Genomic DNA, 18,735 nt, shown 5'->3' with positions numbered 1-18,735 from the left:
ATATCACCTGACACTTACTTGTTTGTCAAGCCTATCTACACATCTGTGAGTGATTTTGTAGACTTTTGATCTACTCTTTTCATGCGCTAGGATCATTGCATATCAATGTACTATCATTTTCCAATGGTCGGATCAATTTCTCAAAATTTGAAAATTTTAATTACCCGACTCCCTCTAAGCAGGAGCTCCCTCTAAATGGGACAATTCCTTTTAGATTTTCTTAAAAGTAATAAAATCTTTTTGGTAAATCAAATGATTTGTTTTTGCTTTTCTTAAGATGAATTGAAAATCTTTTTGGTGAGTTATAAATAACTCAATTTTCTCCCTCTAAAATTATGACGTATTTTAAAAATATTTACAATTTTATATACAAAAAGATAGATAGTTTGTTTTAATCAAAATTGATCATGCCGAACGATTCGACCATAAATTCAAAACGAGCATGATCGATGGTTTTAGTGAAAAGGTCAGCAAAGTTGTTGTCAGATGGACTATCTTAAGCATGCATTATCACATTGTATGACAAAGTTGAAGAGATTCAATCCGAGATCCAACAGCTGATGCTGGATCCATCACTTGAGAGAAGCAGTTGGACAAGGTTAGTTTGAGAAAAGCTCGAAAAGTTGTTGAACCATTTGAACAAGGCTTCCCTTCCTTGAAGTTTGTCCTCCCATGTCGCTTATGAAAGACTCGAATCCGCCATCGAATGGTTTAGCATCAAATAGAAAGGGTTCGTCTCCCATCATATGCCGGGTGCAATCACTATCTAAGTACCTAATACTATTGATAGTCGTCCTTGATTGACCCTGCATGCACTAAGCATTCAAATAGACATGGGTTCCCAGCACACTTTTGTCCCGGGAAGGTCAACCGTAAACCTACCGAACTTAATTTTATTTCCTGAAAACCATTTATTTCTTGGTACAGCCTCATTTGATGAAGAACAGTCCTTAGGAATCCAAATAAAAACTTGCTCCTTGGTTTTGACAATTTTGGACTTTTCTTTTCTTGATTTTACAACTGTTTTTGGTGAATCCTCAGACGTTGCAGTCTTAGGATCCTTTTTGATTTTATCCTTCTTGGATTTCCAAAAAGGTTTCTTTTTGTGTTTTACTTTATTAACTTTGGATCTCACATCCATTTCACTGGGTTCACTATCGGCTTGATCAGTCCTTGAATCAGGGCTACTGAAAGCTCCTTTTGGGGACTGACTAAGCCGCCTTTGAATATCAAGCTGGTGCTTGAACCAGTGCTTGCAATGTCTTGCAAGGTGAGAAGAGTGACCACACACAAAACAGCGCTTTCTCCTAGGAGTGCCATATAACTCATCTGAACTATAATATGGTTGATGCGGTGGGAAAGGTGATCCTTGGAAAAGAACATGATTATAAAACACATTTGTGTAATATGGATCAACAAAATTTGTTGATAATGACCATAGTAGTTGTTGTCACATAAGTTGTATGGCTGAGGATTTCTAAATTGATTGGTTGTTTGAGAAAATGATCGTTTATTTGGTGGAACATACTTACACGAAGTACTTGCCTTTTCATTTTCAAAAACTTTGCTTTTACTTGAATTATCCTCAGTCTCACAACTTGATGATGAACAACTTGATATGTTCACCTCAACAGGCCTACTTTTGTTGACACATTTTTCAATAAAAGTTTCATCACAAATGGTTTCATAATCTGAGTCAGAGGAAAAACATTCATTTTCATTGCAAACGTTTGTACAACTATCATCACTTAAATTTTCACAAAATACATAATTTGACCCTGACTTTAAACTTCCCAACATGGATTCACAAACTTTATTATAAACTGGATTGTTAATAGTTTTGGTTAGATCCACACATGATTCAAAACGTGGTTTTAACTTTCTTTTTAGCTTACAACCCAGGTTAATCGTCTCACATTCACCACCATTTACATCACCTGCTACACAAGACACATTGATGTCAGATTTATCAGATGATGAGACTGGAGCCGTAGTTTGAGAGGCAGCATGAACAAATTTCACAGGCTTTGGTATTCTACCAACCCCGTATTCCATTTCCTCGTCTGGAAAAGTATTATAGCTAAAGTGGGGCAAGCTAGTGTAGTTATCATTGAATGGTGGTGGTACGATAGTGTAATCATACCCCAGCTCCGCTTTAACTTTAGAACTTCTCTGGGCTGCAATAAGATCATCTAATTTCTCAGATGATGCTTCAAATCTTTCAACTTACTTTTCTTTTTCCTTTTTGTCAGAAACTTCAAGTTTTAACTTTTCAATTTCATCTTTTAAATTGTTAATTATGTTCTTGTAATAGATGACATTATGATCTTCTTGAAAGATTTTAAGTTTAAGATTTGCAACATCATCGTGATGAGTTTTAATCTTTTCAACATAGATCTTGTCAGCTTTTACATATTCAGCATTTAACTGACGAAGTTTTGCATTTTCTTTCAAAACTTCATCTTGATGATATCTATAGTATGTGACTTTGTTGATGCATGCTTGAGAAAAAGATTGTGATTTACCTCATCAGCTGGTGATGTGTCAGGAATGATAGGACATGCATGACTACTTTTACCGGCAGCACTTGTCCCAACTTTATTACTTGTCCCAACTTTATTTTCTTTGGACTGATTGTTCATTTGAAGCTTATCTTCCATTATTTCAAAAGACTTGATGGTAGAAGCCAACTCTAAGAGTGTCATGGTATACAGGTTTGTGGTTCTTTTGATGGTAACCACATTGATGTTCCATGTGTAAGGTAGTGAATTCAACAACTTCATGTTGATCTCAAACAAACCAATGATGATACCGACACTACTCATTTTGGTGATGAGTGACTCAAATCCGTTGATGAGAGAGACAACCAATTCTCCTTTAATGTGTGTAAACATGTCGAATTCTCCTTTTAACATTTTTCTTCTTTCTACCATATCCAGATTTCCTCCAAGTTGAGGTTCGTAAGAAAAAAATTTAAGTGTTTTTATTTTTCGCTTGAGTTGCTACAGTGCCGAGTTGCTATAGTACCTCAGCAATGCGATTGCTACAGTACCCCCCGCGATTGCTATAGTACCTCGGAAGCGACTGCTACAGTACCCGATGCGATTTTTTTTTTTTTTTGAGAATGTGACACCCAAAATTCCAAAAAATCAAAAAGACTTTAGTCTAAAAATCAATAAATCGGCCTAGATCTGAGTTTTTAAGCCGAATCTGAGCTCGGACACAAAAACTTAAAACACTAAAAACTTAGATTTGGTGATTCTCGTGTATTTCCAAGGTGTAAGGGACTCCAAAAGAGATGAGTAACACGAAATCAACCTCAAATCCAACAAAAACTAAGATCAAAACCTGAAAAGTTTGACCCGAAAACCTCAAAAAGTCGAGCCGAAAGCTCTGATACCATTTGTAGGTCCTCTAAATGGATCTAAAGACTTGACTCGGATCAATCCGTGTTGTCGGTTAGCGGAAATCACCGACAACACTCGGATCTCGGATCTTAGTTTTGTTATTCTAAAAGAGAGAAAAAGGAGAAGTAGGTGAGAGGAACTTTATTTCCAAAGGGTTTTTCTTGAAGTGAAAGAGTTGGTGTGGAGAAATGGGTAGGTGACCTTTTATAGGGTCCTCATTTCTCCAAAACTTACAAAATAAACGTACAAACTAAACATACCGAGTACGTACTACACCGACCAAAAGCAAACTAAAACGACATATACAATCCTAAAAACAATATAGAATATTGGCCCTACACCTACTATATAATTTTAGTAAACCTAAGCGAAGCCATAAGCAAAATTCTTATACCAAGATCTTGAAGAGTGGATCATTATTGCCAGGTGCATTCCTTTGAAGGGGCCAAGATGAAGTTCCTTCAAGATAGTCTTGGTTGGCTACAATTTCGCACTCTTACCAGGTGGTCTCCGTTAGCTGATCAAACAGCCTGAGGTTCGATGGTAACAACCACACCATTGATTTGAACAATGGAGTTAAGGAAAAGAAAGAGGTGCATACTACATTATAAAAGAAGTCATGGGCAACTGTGGTCCGTTGTTTCCTTCAAAAAGCTGATTGTTACCAGTGAAGCAAAATGCAGGACACACTGACATAGTATAAGCAGCTAAAACCATAATAATTTGAACTTTTTACAACCATTTTAATATGTACTCGCAACAAAAGTAATATAGTACATGCATAAGTCAGTTGAGATTGAATAACGTCTATGAAGACCAGTTCATCTAAAATCAAAATAAAGAAATATAGAAATACTCCACAAGAACCTTTAAAACTACTTACTCACCTTGCCCCAGATAGAACAGAAGGCAGCAATTGTGTAAAATCTTTCTCTTGACTATTATTCTTTTGTAGTCTTGAATCTGTGAAGTTATAATCCAAGTTTGAGTCGACGTTGATTCCACCTTCTAAGATCTTAAACACCGATGACATTGAAGGCCTTCGCGTATAATCGGTCTGTAAACACCATGAAGCCATCTTCATCATCTCAACAACTTCTGTGCCATTCATTTGCATATCTTCACTGCTCATGTCAACCATATCTAACAATGTTTCTTGCTCCCAACATTTCTGAAAAACACGGAGTAAGTGACAGCTTTCTTCTGGTTGAGATCGGTCAAAATTCTTTCTTCCACACAAGATCTCTAATAGAACGATTCCAAAGCTGTACACATCCACCTTTTCTGTGATAATCGAGCTCAACCATTCTGGAGCTAGATACCCTGGGGTTCCTCTCATCGTAGTCATCACTTTGCTTTGGTCTCTATCCATGAGCTTAGACAACCCGAAATCAGATACTTTGGCATTAAAATCATGGTCTAGGAGTATGTTTTGAGGTTTAATATCAAGGTGGATGATTTTTTGCCTACACTCTTCATGGAGATATGCTAAACCTTTTGCTATATCAAGAATGATTTTCTTCCTCCATTTCCATTCAAGTCGTTCTGAATTTCCATGGTAGATCCACCTATCTAATGATCCGTTACTCATGAAATCATACACTAGAAATCTTTGTGATTTCCATGTACAGAATCCTCTAAGTCTGACTAGATTCACATGGTGAATGCTGCCAATGGATTGGACCTCTGCTAAGAATGATTTCTTAATGTGTGAAAGGCCTTCGAGGCATTTTACTGCAATCTTGGAGCCATCTTTGAGACTCCCTTCAAAAACTGATCCAAATCCTCCTTCACCAAGCTTTTTACTAAAATTCTCTGTGGCGATTTTTAACTCTTCATAAGAAAAGCGAGTCGGCATTCCTGGCATTTGATCTAAATACTCTTGCTCTAAATACTCTTTTTTAGTCTCCTCTTACTCTTAACCCAAATAAAACCCGCCACCCCACAACTCATCACAACAAATAAAATCCCCAATGCTAAACCAACAATAAGCCCAGTTGACCGCTTATTAGGCTCAGTGGGAAGCACAAAAGATGGCAGTCCTTCTGTAATCAGACCATCACTCCATGATGGATTACCTGTGTTGCTAAAGCTCCAACTTAAGATCTTGTGAGTTTGAGTCAGTTGCCCTGTACCAGCAGTAAAGGCCACATACATTTCATCTTCAAAACCATCAGAAAGATCCAAGCGGACACCGCATATGAGACAATGCTCGGGTTTTTTCGTACCTGCAGGAGCCATAGTCACATCAATTCTAAAATTTCTATATTCTATCCACACTTGATAGTTTCTACCATCGTTAAGCTGCAGGGTTGTAACACCCCCACCATCATATGGATAATACACAGGTGGACTTGAAATAACAGATGTTAAAGAATTCACATCGATCCCAACATGATTATTATTAATATCTCCGAACTCTTCGTTCCTAAACACATCAAACTCAACACCAAACACATGATTGCTTGAGTTCCCATCCGTCGTTCTGCTAAAAAGACCAAGATTTTGAGCTGAGTTTGTGTTATTAATCCCGGTGACAGGCGTGAATAGAAACACAAACCCATGCCCAGGAAGAACGTTTTGTTTGGGTACCATGGCGAAGATGAAGGAGGTGGAGAATGGGAGGAGCGATGAGGCCTTTCTCATGGGGATCTTGTGCGGGTAAAGAGCACGCCCGATTTGACCAGGAGTAGAGTTAGTGAGGGTGAGGATGCTTGATTGGATGGTGGCGTTGCCATAGAGTGATATGGAGGTTGAGTTGAAGACGAAATCCACGGCCGAAGACGGTGGCGACTGGAGCGGGAAGAAGAAGAGGAGCAGGAGACAAAGAGACGTGTGCTTGTTGTTCATGATCATGGCCAACAAAGTCAGGCAATGAAAAATGTTGGACTAGTAAAAGAAAGGTTGTAGTGGACATAATTTGTTCTTGTCCCAACTTTGACTTACTATTTATAACAGCTGGTGATGATTCGTATGGATTGGACTCAGCCATATCCTTGTTTTTAGGACCAACTCAGTCATATGTTTTTTAAGGCCAAATAAAAGTCAGTAGGATTTATTAAAATTTAGAGAAAAATAAAACTGAAAAAAAAAACCCTAACTTCACTCTTGCCACTTGAAATGGCACGAGTGAATAATATGGTCAAAAAGGTGAAAAGTCTTGTCATATGTGTCAGTGTAGATCACTGCTCACCATTGTCATTTCAAGTAACCAAAGTGAAAAGCGTGGTCAAAAAAGTTCTTGTCAGACATGTGGCTAGTTCTTGTTAGGGATACACTAGTCCAAATGACGGAAGAGGTAAAGTTGGGTTCCGCCATTTCAAATGACGGAACACATGGTAATTATCTCACTTCCGTCATTTCAAATGGTAGCTCACCTAACAAACACTAACAGGCTTTGCTATCATTCTAGGATTCGTCATTTCAAATGACGGATTACCTAGAAACTCAAAAAAAACTTCTGTGTCTTAGAAACGATTTCACCCCATTCATTCCTCCTATTTCCAAAAATTTTTCTGGAAAAAAAGGAAACGTGGAACCTGACTTCCTGCCAGTAACATCTCAAATGCTCAAATCTAATTCCTATCCACATTCAATTTTAATAGGGGAGTTCTAGGGTCACCGCTCCATTTTGCTTAAAAAAAACCATTAATACGCCGTATAGGGCTATACGGGACGTATAGGTGTAAGGCCCCGTTCCCGGTAACCCTACTTTGGCGTTGGATTTACTCATAAATATAGTTCTAAAATCAGAGTTAATTAAAACTTTTCGCGGAATACTTAAAGTTTCATGCTTCACATCACAAAACATCAAATCTTGTCTTAATACACATCATATAATTCAAAATACTTTCATCTTGAGATGCCAGTGTTCTAGTCCCTGTCACGTGCCATCCTCAAGCCATCTCATTCAATCTATTTACATGCATGCATACTAAAAGTCAGCTATGTTGAGTGAGTTTTAGTTAAGCAGGTAACATACATTTCATTCCCATTCTTACACGTTTACATATATACATATCCGAAGACGCATACTACATTTGCTCTTACATTCTTACTTCCATACATTCATACTTTAGTTATTTTATACGTACATATCGTTCTACGTTTTAAAGAGCCTTTCATCTTATAACCTTCGCATATATTATTAGGGTATGCAACCCTTTAACATTCGCATATATTATTAGGGTATGCAACCCTTTAATTCTTCGCATATATTATTAGAGTATGCAACCTTTTAACATTCGCATATATTATTAGGGTATGCAACCCTTTAATTCTTCACATATATTATTAGGGTATGCAACCCTTTAACTCTAACTACATATACATCATGCATATCATACATACTTTATACATATCATACATACCATTCATTAATTATATCTTTCTTCTCTACCCCTTCATGCATACGTTTAACTCTTTCTATACTAATTAAGTATATCTACAAACATTCATATGACATACACTTACCACTTAAGGTAAGTGTATTAACTAGTCACATTGAGTATGCACACAGCCCCGAAAACATAACATACAAATGGGGCTAGAAACTCACCTGTATTCTGCTACGTTCACCGTTAATGGTAATTCCCTTCCGGAGTTGTGCACGGCTAATTGTGTAACAAGGCACAAGTATCAATTATCTATCACTATTACTTCTTACATCTAAGCTATTGAAGCTCTCAACTAACGGGGGTCCGGGGGCAGCCCCCCTGGTAGCGGGGTCCAGGGGTGGCAGCCCCTAGCAGGGTCCAAGGGGCTGAGCCTCAGGCTGGGGTTAAGCTGCCAGGTCAGCCTGAAAAAATTTTATTTCCATTAATAGGTCCTTTATCAAAAACACATCAGAAAAATGAATCGGGTCACATTTTACATCAATTTAAACAATTTCGCATGGGAGGAATTTCGGATGGTAGAATTTCGCTTCGCATGGAATTTCGCTTCGCATCGCTCTGCATGCTTTTTCGCTTCGCATGGCCGAGCGATGCGAAATTCTTGGATGTCGCATGGCACGCGATGCGAAGCCCTTTTTCATGCAATTAAGACCCGATTACCTTATTTTGATGTTTTAGAGCCATCTTACCCAAGACTCTTCCTTAGAACCCGTATTGGCCCGTTTTATGGGTCTCGGGTTGTACCAACTTCGTATACCCGTGTTTCTCATGGTCCAAACGTCACCTTTTTAGCTAAACACGCACCCAAGAGGTTATAACTTACCAAGTTTATGTTTTTCTTACATTTTACAACCCGATCTACCACCCTATCAGTTTGTATGTCGAAACCGACTTACAACTTAACCTTTTACCCAAAACTCACATTTGGTTCTCGGGTTCGGTTCAGATCTGGACACACCCGAAGATCTGGACGTGTTTCTTGTTGCTTGAAGATGTTAAGCACGAGATTCCACCATTCTTTGGCTCGGATTTAGATTCGGGTTTATGGGAAAGAAAGTGTGTGTTCTTGAGTGTGTGTGATGGTGGAAAGAAATGGAATGAAGAAGAGGTTGGGGTATATATAGGGGTCCAAGGGCCCCACCACCCACTTCCTTTTCCAACCAAAACCTTATCCAAACATAAACACGCACACAATTAAACTAACGACACACGGTTAATAATAAACTTTTTGTTATTTATTATTCTTAGAAAAAGCGGATGTTACAATAGGGTCCCTTATAAGCCCCATATAGTCTTATACACGAATAATCTGTTTGTTCCCTGCCAACTTCTCTAAAAAAGTTCTCAACCAAATAAGCTCCTTACTCGCTTCAGCAGTTTCCATGTACTCGGCTTCTGTGGTTGAGAGTGCCACACTCTTCTGCAGTCTAGATTTCCAACAGATTGTAGTGTCCCCATAGTGAACACATATCCTGTAGTACTCTTATAAGTCTCTTTGCATCCACCTAAGTCAGCATCTGAAAACCCTTTAAAAATTGCATCTTTGCCTTTAAAGCATAAAACCATCTTTGAAGTTCCCTTTAGGTACCTAAGCAGCCACTTCACTGCTTCCCAATGTGCTTTCCCTGGATTTGACATGAACCTGCTAATAACTCCCACTGCGTGAGCAATATCAGGTCTCGTGCACACCATTGCATACATAAAACTACCCGCTGCAGATGCATAAGGAATCTTTGCCATCTATTCCTTTTCTCCATCAGTACTAGGAGACCGATCCTTAGAAAGTTTAATATGACTACCTTTAGGTGTACTTCAAGTAACGGTTTTCTCATCGCTCATGTTGAACTTCTCTAAAATTTTCCAGATGTATTTCTCCTGAGATAAAGTTAGAGAACTGTCATTGTTTATGATTATGCTCATGCCAAGAATTTACTTGGCTAGACCTAAATTTTTCATTTCAAATTCTTCAGACATCTGTTGCTTCAACTTCTTAATCTCTGACATGTCTGAACCGGCAATCGGCATATCATCTACATGCAACAGTAGAATGATATAGGAACTAGCGAATTTCTTGAGATATCAGCAGTGGTCCATCTGACATCTTTTGTATCCATTCTTGCCCATAAAGTAATCAAACTTGATATACCACTTCCTGGGCGCCTGCTTCAATCCATAGAGACTCTTCTTTAACTTGCATACCATGTTTTGTTTACCAACTGTTTGAAAACCCTCTGGCTATGCCATGTAGATATCCTACTCAAGGTCACCATGCAAAAAAGCTATCTTCACATCCAACTGCTCTAGATGTAACTTTTCTGCAGCCATGATACTAAGCACCGGCGTGATTGTAGTCATTTTTTACCACAGGAGAAAATATCTCAATATAATCAACCCTATTCTTATGTTGGAACCCTTTCACTACCAATCGTGTTTTGTATCTCTTTGTATCATCACTTTCATCATTGATCCTGAATACCCATCAGTTCTAAAGAGCTTTCTTCCTGGATGCAGTAAGCGGTGTAAGAACCTAAGTCTTGTTCTTGTTCAATGAATCCATCTCTTCTCTCATAGCTCGCTCCCACTGAGATGAGTCTTTCAAACTCATTACTTCAGAGTAACATTGGGAAATGTATAGGATGATAAGGCTGAACATTGGGTGAGTAGCAAGTTAACATGAAAATTATTAAAGAAAAAAAAAGAAGCAAAGAAGAAACTACAAATCTTGATGACTATTGAACGCAAGAAGCTATGAAGAATGCATGATTGTTTTCATAATCGAATAGGATAAGGAACTAGACGGGTAACCGGTTTACTGGTTCAATCGGTCGAACTAGTCAGAGCGGCCGAATAGTTTTTCTCAAAAAATGACGGTTAGAACTAAAAAGAAATATCTTTAAAAAAAACATATATCTTTTTCATAGTAACCAGTCTGGTTTTCCGGTCGGACTAGCCGTTTTGATGGGAACCGAATGGGCTGCATAAAACCGGACTAGTCGGAGGATCGAATCTTGGTCAGACCGGCCGGTCCGGTCCAATCTCAACAACATTGATTTAATCTGTTAAAAAATCTTCAACAAGTCAGGTCAGCTATAGTTGACTCCGCTCGTTAGAGCCACCACTTGGACCAACTAATCAACCACTAATTGGAGCTAGAGTTTCTCATCATGAAAATACGCACCATCTTTAATGAATATCGATTCTCATTATATATGTATAAATTGCTACTAGATATTTCCAAAAAATATATATATTTTTTTTTACTCAATTAAAATAAGGATAAACCTGATAATTTTAGAAAAACGGAAAAGTAGCAATTTTGATTAATAATTTATGTTTAATTAGGGTTTCTTAATTTATCTATATATCTATTAAAAAAACATGTTTTGCCCATTTCCTATTGGTGCATTTGATTAATTTCCATAAATATAAAGCATTCTTAGAATTTCTTGATAATATAATAATTCATAAATAGTAATGTTATGAATAGTAATGTTATGACTCCAAGATCAGCAAATATAGTTTTTAAAAGATTAGGTTTTACGATTCAAAAAGGGGTAGCGGCGCAGCTTGTTGCCCGCTTGCCTTCTGTTTCGATGTAATCCAAAAGACGTTAATTAAAAAATATATAAAAATGTGTATACATAAATAAATTTAAAAATCACCAATATCATTTTGAAACTTAATTTGCAATTATGTCTATTAACCATATGTTACTTTGTAATTTTGAATTCATTTTGAAACCTAATTTGCGTTTTATGTCTATTAACCTAATTTGCATTTATGTATATTGAATGCCATTTAAAAGTTCTTTATAAGCATTCTACCATGTAATGTAATCTTTTATAAGTCTATATCTTTCAATTTTATGTTTCTGTTTGTTTGAATGACCTGCATTTATAAATCATGTTTCCGTCACAACAAACAAATAAAAAATATATTGTCGTTTGAAATTATATATGTTTAATTGATAATTTTTATATTTTCACCCGTGTAGTACACGTGTTAATAAACTAGTATCTAACAAACGTATTATATTTTCTTCACAAAAACATGAAAATTTATACTACTTACTGGTGTTAAAGTCCATCTCTCAAAGTAAATTCAACAACGATCATTAACTTTTTAACAAATTATTCTTACATATAGAATAATAAATTCATAACTGTTTTTTTTTATTTTCCAAAAGTAATTCAAGCTGTCCAAGATTCGCCATAATACATCCAAATCATAAGCTGATAGACCAAAATAGTCATCATAAAATTTAAGTAGTGTGCTGTATTATATTGACCAGATGATTATAATAAGTAAATTGTATATATAAGGTTGTTATACAATTCTATAAAGATACCTGAGAAAAGTGAGGAAAACTTTCATAAAATATTAATCAAGTTTCACTATTGTTCTAATTAGATCACTCATACCTCACCAGCAGGCCTAAATTATGTAAAGAAGTTCACCACCAGGCCCAAATTCTGCAGCCAGACCCACCCGGTGAAGTCTGGGCCCAAATTCTGCAGCCAGACCCACCCGGTGAGAAACAGGCCCAAATTCTGCAGCCAGACCCACCCGGTGAGAGACAGGGTTTGCATTTGGCGGGTGTCGGTGCCCGAGTCCGACCCAAAATTTTCCGTAGTTTCCTGTTCGCCCCGAGTCCGATTTCTATCAATATTACTTAGAGCATTCTCAACCGATCCCCTATCCCCTTCTCTATAATTACAATAAAAAACACTATAATTCTCTCTTCTATTCACTTAAATAATATTTTTTTATGTACTTTAATCATTACAGTTTTCTCTCTCTATCCTATAATTTACAAAAAATCACTATCTTTTTCTCAAATTTACAAAAAAATCACTACCTTTTATATCTCCACCCTATAATTTACACTCATAATTACTCAAAACCCCACCCTATAATTTACAAACTCCCATCACAAAATTTTAGGACCGGATGAGAATGCTCTTAGATCTGTTTTTCTTGAACATTCCTTCGGTAATGCATTTATATGATTTTTCTATCTAAAAAGTTCATTTACTAATACGAACCAAGACAACTAAAAACCTTTTTTAATCAATTAAAAGAAAACAACTATGCGGGATGACTCAAAGCCTATACAAGAAACAAAATTGTGATAATTAAATACAAGTACATTATGCATCACATACGAATTCTGAATATGCTTACTCCTAGTGTAATGCATATATAGGGGTGAGCAACTTAACCGCCATAACCGTTAAACCAAACCATAACCGAACCGATTTTAACCGATAACTGAGATAACCAGTGGGTCGGTTTAATGAATTTTTAAAAACCGTCAAATACGGGTCGGTTTTGGTTAAGGTAATTCCAAAACCGCTACAACTTAACCGACCCATTTATTTAACTAACAATATGTTTAATATGTTTGGGATAATTTCCACCAAACATGTTGTTGGATTATATCATTTTGATGTTTTTGGTTCAACGTTTGTTATCAAATTAAGTTGAATTTCATTGTTGGATTATATAATGCCATTCTTTTTTGAATATTTGGTATTATATTGTGGATTATATACCTTGTCAGATTATGTCATGTCGTTTTTTTGTAATAATTGGTATTAAACTTTTAGGCTCAATTACATTGTTTTGGTTACGATTAACCGACCCATAACCGCACACTATAACCTACAAAACCGATTAACCAAAACCGCCATAATGGGTCAGTTATGGTTATGGTTATCCATTAACCGACATATCGGTTATATTGGTTTTTGAGTTTAAATACAAGCCTATCTCTTATTATTTATCTTTATTATATTTGGTTATTATCTTTATTATTATTTTAGAGATAACTTAGGATAGGTTTCTAGCTTATCGGTTTGTGAAGTTTGTGTTTGATCAGGAGGCTGTTCCTTTTCTTATATATATGTTTCTTCTTTGTAATCGTAAAGTTATAATAATAATAATAAAAAAAATAAAAACCTTCTCTGATATTTTTTTATGGTATCAGAGCAGGGCTCTCTCAAAACCCTAAACGCTAAAAGGAAGAAGAAGAAGAAGAAGATAATATGGCCGGTGGTGAAGATACGAATTCCAGCGGCAAACTTGATCAGAAGGTTATCGACCCAAGTTCACCCTACTATATCCATGCTTCAGATTATCCTCGACAGATGCAGGTCAATGATCCCCTCACTGATGCTAACTACAGTGATTGGAGCCAAGAGATAGACGAATTTTTTATTCGCCAAAAATAAGATGGGTTTCGTAGACGGATCCATCCCAAAGCCGGATCAAACCAAGGACACCTACATGCCTTGGCTTCGGTGTGATGCAATGATAAAGGGGTGGTTAACCATCGCCATGGAAAAGGAGATCCGAGGAAGTGTGAAATACGCGAACACCTCTCTTGAGATTTGGTCCGACCTAAGAGAACGATTCGGGAAAGAAAGCGCGCCACGGGCATATGAGTTAAAGCAAGCTCTCACAATGATCCGACAGGAAGGATCTTCTGTTTCCACATACTATACTAAGCTGCGTTCATTATGGGATGAAATACAAACCGTCCTACCGCCACCAAGCTGCAACTGTGGTAATTGCTCCTGCGAAGTCGGAAAAAAAATGAGAGAGTTCAAAGAAAAGGAGCAATTGTTCGAGTTCCTCATGGGCCTTGATAGCGAGTTCACAACAATCAGAACTCATCTTCTATCAATGAAACCAGGGCCAACCCTAGGGGAGGCCTATCGCCTTGCCTCTGAGGATGAACAACAACGATCCATTGCTTCCGCCAAATGATCACAAAACAAAACGGTCGCGTTTCAGACGGGTTACCAGGGAAAACATGATGGAGGGTTCCATCAATAGAGAGCGAGAACCACCACTACTAGAAAATTAGGCAATTGCTGCCAAAATTTGCTACAGAAAAAAACGGTAGCAAATTTAGCAACCGATTTAGCATACTTGCTACCGAAATTTAATTTTTGCAACCGATGACTAAGCGGTCGGAGTTTTTGCGACCGTGATGGCTAGGCAGTCGGAGTTTTTGCAACCGTTGACTAGCGGTCGGAGTTTTTTTTGCATCCGATGGCTAGACGGTCGGAGTTTTTGCAACCGGTGGTTAGACGGTCGGAGTTTTTGCAACCGGTGACTAGCAGTCGGAGTTTTTTTTGCAACCGATGGCTAGACGGTCGGATTTTTTGCAACCGGTGGCTAGGCGGTCGGAGTTTTTTGCAACCGATGGCTAGGCGGTCGGTGTTTTTGCAACCGGTGGCTAAGCGGTCGGAGATTTTGCAACCGGTGGCTAAGCGGTCGGAGATTTTGCAACCAATACTATGGGGTTGGAGTTTTTAACCTTTTATTTAAATTTTTTTTTGACAGTATGTAGTTTTTAACACCGTACGTAGTTTTTAACATTTTATTTTATTATTACACAAATTAGTTTTACAGCATACCACAGCATACATTTTACGGCATACATTTAATAGACAAGGTTTTTGACTTGAGATTAACATTTTACAACATACCATAGCATACTCAGAGCATGTGATTCCAAATTCAACAGTTATTAACAAGGTGAGTATAGTATTTTTTCGAATTTGTGTATGAACACCTTCGTCTACAACAGTTTATTTGTTTATGAGATGTCAATTGATTGCATGCTTAATTTAATTGTGAGATTCTTAGCTAGGTTTATATGTGATTATGTGGCTTAAATGATAGAAATTACTTTATTTTTTCACCTATTTCAATCGTGCACACCAGGTGTTTGATGAAATGCCCAAGTGACATTTTGAATCGGAAGGTGTTATGAAAGAAACCCGAATTAAAAATAATGTTTTTAGGGTTCATTTAGACAGAATCAGAAAATACCCTTAAGTTTGTTTTCATAATTTGTAGGTCGGTTATGAATAAATTACCACTCAAGATTTTTCATGATAACGACTCACTCAAACGTTTGCTTTATTTGGAGACTTTTAGTAATTCTTGTTTTGAGTCATAATAATTTTTGCGGTGTATTGAAGTTTTTAAGGTGGATAGTTTCCAAACACTTTGATTTGGAATGGCTTGGTACACCGATCGAAAGTGGATGTATGAAAGGATTGATAGTGACGGATTTCTTAATTCTGAATACTGTAACAATGTGGATTTGTTTTTGGACTTTGCATTTTCTAATGATGTTGTTGATACGAGGGTGAATATGCGTGGTGAGACCATATTTGAAATAAAATGTCCGTGTTATAAATGCCAAAATATAAACTTTAGAGATAGAGCCACCGTTCAACAACACTTGTACAAGGAAGGTTTCATGTTTCGCTACGAAACATGGAGTGAACACGGTGGAAATTCTATCCGCGAGGTTGGGAAATCTTCTACTATAATGGAAATTGATGACAATGATGATGGATATAAACGCATGGTGTTAGATAACATGTATGCATGTGGTTATACTTCAAATACTATAGAAGGATATGCACCGAATGCGGAAGCCAAAAGATTCTATGACATGTTACAAGCTGCAGATGAACCTTTATGGGAGGGGGAGAAGGCTACGAATTGTTCCAAGTTACAAGCTGCCACGAGTTTCTTGACATGGAAATCACTTTTTAATGTGTCAACGGCAACTTACAACATAACATTTCCATGGTTAATGCATTGCTACCTGAAGATAATAAGCTCCCAAAAAGCTTTTACGATACAAAGAAAAGTTTAGAAAGGTTAAGTCTTCTCTATGAAAGAATTGATGTTTGCAAAAACCACTGCATGCTATTCTATAAACAAGATAAGACATTGACATGATGCAAATACTGTAAGGAATCCTGTTATAAGAGTGACCGGAATAAGGTACCTAAATTAGTGATGTCTTACATGCCAATTGGTCCTAGACTTAAGAAGTTGTATATGTCAACAAAAAAAGCCAAACATATGACTTGGCACCATCACAACAACACAAAGAAAGGTAGCATGGCACATCTAAGTGACGGCATGGCTTGGAAGCATTTTGACTCTGAGAATCCTGAATTTGCAAAAGAGATTCGAAATGTTCGTCTTGGATTATGCACCGATGGTTTTAGTCCAAATAACTCCAACTCAATTCCATACTCATTGTGGCTCGTCTTTCTTACAGTCTATAATTTACCTCCTTGGATGTGTATGAAAGACTCATTTGTTGAAGTATGTTTGATTATTCCCGAAGGTAAGAATCCGGGGCAGAAAATCGATGTGTTTCTAAGACCGTTAATGGAAGAGCTAAAAGAGTTGTATAGAGAAGGCATTGAAGTTTATGATGCCTACCGTAAAGAGAATTTTATTATGCGAGCTATTCTTTTATGGACAGTTAGTGATTTTCCTGCATATTCAATGTTTTCAGGCTGAAGCACGCATGGTCGTTTAGCTTGCCCATATTGTATGGGAGACACTCAAGCTTTTCGATTACCTACTGGACGTAAAGCATGTTGGTTCGACTGTCATAGAAGATTTCTACCAACATCACATCCTTTTCGTACTGATAGGAATGGATTTCGAAAATCAACAAGATCAGTATTGGGACCTCCACATGAGTTAACTGGTTGGGAAGTATTTGAACAAGTCTCTAACATCCCAGTTGTCTATGAAGGTGACCCAAAACATAAAGATCCAGAATTTGGCAAAACCCATAATTGGGTAAAGAAGAGCATTTTTTGGGAGTTTGAATATTGGCCCATGTTGTTAATCAGGCACAACCTTGATGTAATGCATATTGAGAATAATGTTTTTGAGAATATATTTCAAACGGTCATGGATACTTCAAAAACAAAAGATAATGTTATGGCAAGGAGGTAAATGAGGTTTGTAAATGGTTAAAGAAAGTAAAGTTTCCTGATGGTTATGCATCAAATATAGGTGGATGCGTGAATGCTACACAAGCATTCTTCTATAACTTTAAAAGCCATGATTGTCATGTCTTCATGCAACGATTGCCGCCTATCGTCTTACGAGGGATGCTACCAAAACAAATATGGGAATCGATAGCAGAGCTGTGCACATTTTTTTGTGTAATATGCTCAAGGGTTCTACACACCGAAGATTTACTTGAATTGAAAAAAAGTGTCGTCATAACTATTTGCAAGTTAGAAAAAATCTTTCCACCCGGGTTCTTTGACTCAATGGAACACCTTGTTATACATCTGGCAAATGAAGCTATTAGTGGTGGTCCAGTGCAGTTTAGGTGGATGTATCCATTTGAGAGGTAATGTTTTAACTTAAAAAAGTATCATTTTTACATATTAAATCTTAGATAACTGCCAACACTTTCCACCTCATTTTCTAGAAAATTGGGTCGATTAAAAAGAATGATTAGAAACAAAGGAAGGTTGAAGGTTCTATTGTTCAGTCTAATCTTGTGGATGAACTTTCTAACTATTGCTCTTTGTATCTTGAGCCGATAGTTCGTGAACCAGGCAATTTTGCCCCTAACATTCCTTGTTCTTCGAATATTGATCCTCGATTAAGTATATTTAAACATCCATCTCGAAGGTTATTTGAAAAGGGTGGAGAGGACAAAGTTCTTTCAAATAAAGAAAGAGACAAGGCTCATACTTATATATTGCTTAACTGTCACGAGCGTCTCGAATCTGTTTGGTCATTTGATAAAGAGTTGAGAGATTCTTTCCCAAGCTATGACGAAGCAACCCTTGATAAAATGAAAGAGGAGGAATTTGCTAAGTGGCTGCTGATCCATGTAAGCATTCCAACACATCTTTTATATTATCTTAATATTGTGGCATTTCAAAAATAATAACACACTTTTGTGAATGTAGGTTATGAATGTTCCAAATAAGGAACATTTGAGAGGCCTAGCCCAAGGGCCACTTACTTATGTAAAGTCACACAAGGGTTATTTTGTCAATGGTTACAAGTTTCACACACAAACAGCTTATGATGGCCGGGTCACACAAAATAGAGGTGTATGTGTCAAAGGG

At 37.1% G+C, this 18,735-nt stretch overlaps 1 protein-coding gene and 1 pseudogene across 1 annotated transcript; one reads left to right on the top strand and one right to left on the bottom strand.

Annotated features, from left to right (window-relative positions):
- Window positions 1-4,185: 4,185 nt before the first annotated feature.
- LOC143626505 (L-type lectin-domain containing receptor kinase VII.1 pseudogene) lies at window positions 4,186-6,263 on the bottom strand (annotated as a pseudogene).
- A 7,772-nt stretch (window positions 6,264-14,035) lies between these two features.
- LOC143626540 (uncharacterized) lies at window positions 14,036-14,572 on the top strand. The gene has a single exon (XM_077096603.1). The coding sequence runs from the start codon at window positions 14,036-14,038 to the stop codon at window positions 14,570-14,572; it is 537 nt and encodes a 178-aa protein (XP_076952718.1).
- The last annotated feature ends 4,163 nt before the right edge of the window (window positions 14,573-18,735 follow it).

Source organism: Bidens hawaiensis, unplaced genomic scaffold (genome assembly GCF_021521415.1).
Source record: "Bidens hawaiensis isolate Kalapana, Puna unplaced genomic scaffold, B.hawaiensis_p1.1 tig00004412_1, whole genome shotgun sequence".
In the NCBI taxonomy this organism is placed as follows: Eukaryota; Viridiplantae; Streptophyta; class Magnoliopsida; order Asterales; family Asteraceae; genus Bidens; species Bidens hawaiensis.
The sequence above is the reverse complement of the archived record's forward strand: the minus strand, read 5'-3'. Positions and strand labels throughout refer to the sequence as shown.

What these genes read in the sequence shown, in the direction of transcription:
- LOC143626540 (XM_077096603.1), top strand. Translation starts at nt 14,036, where the DNA reads ATGGGTTTCGTAGACGGATCCATCCCAAAGCCGGATCAAACCAAGGAC.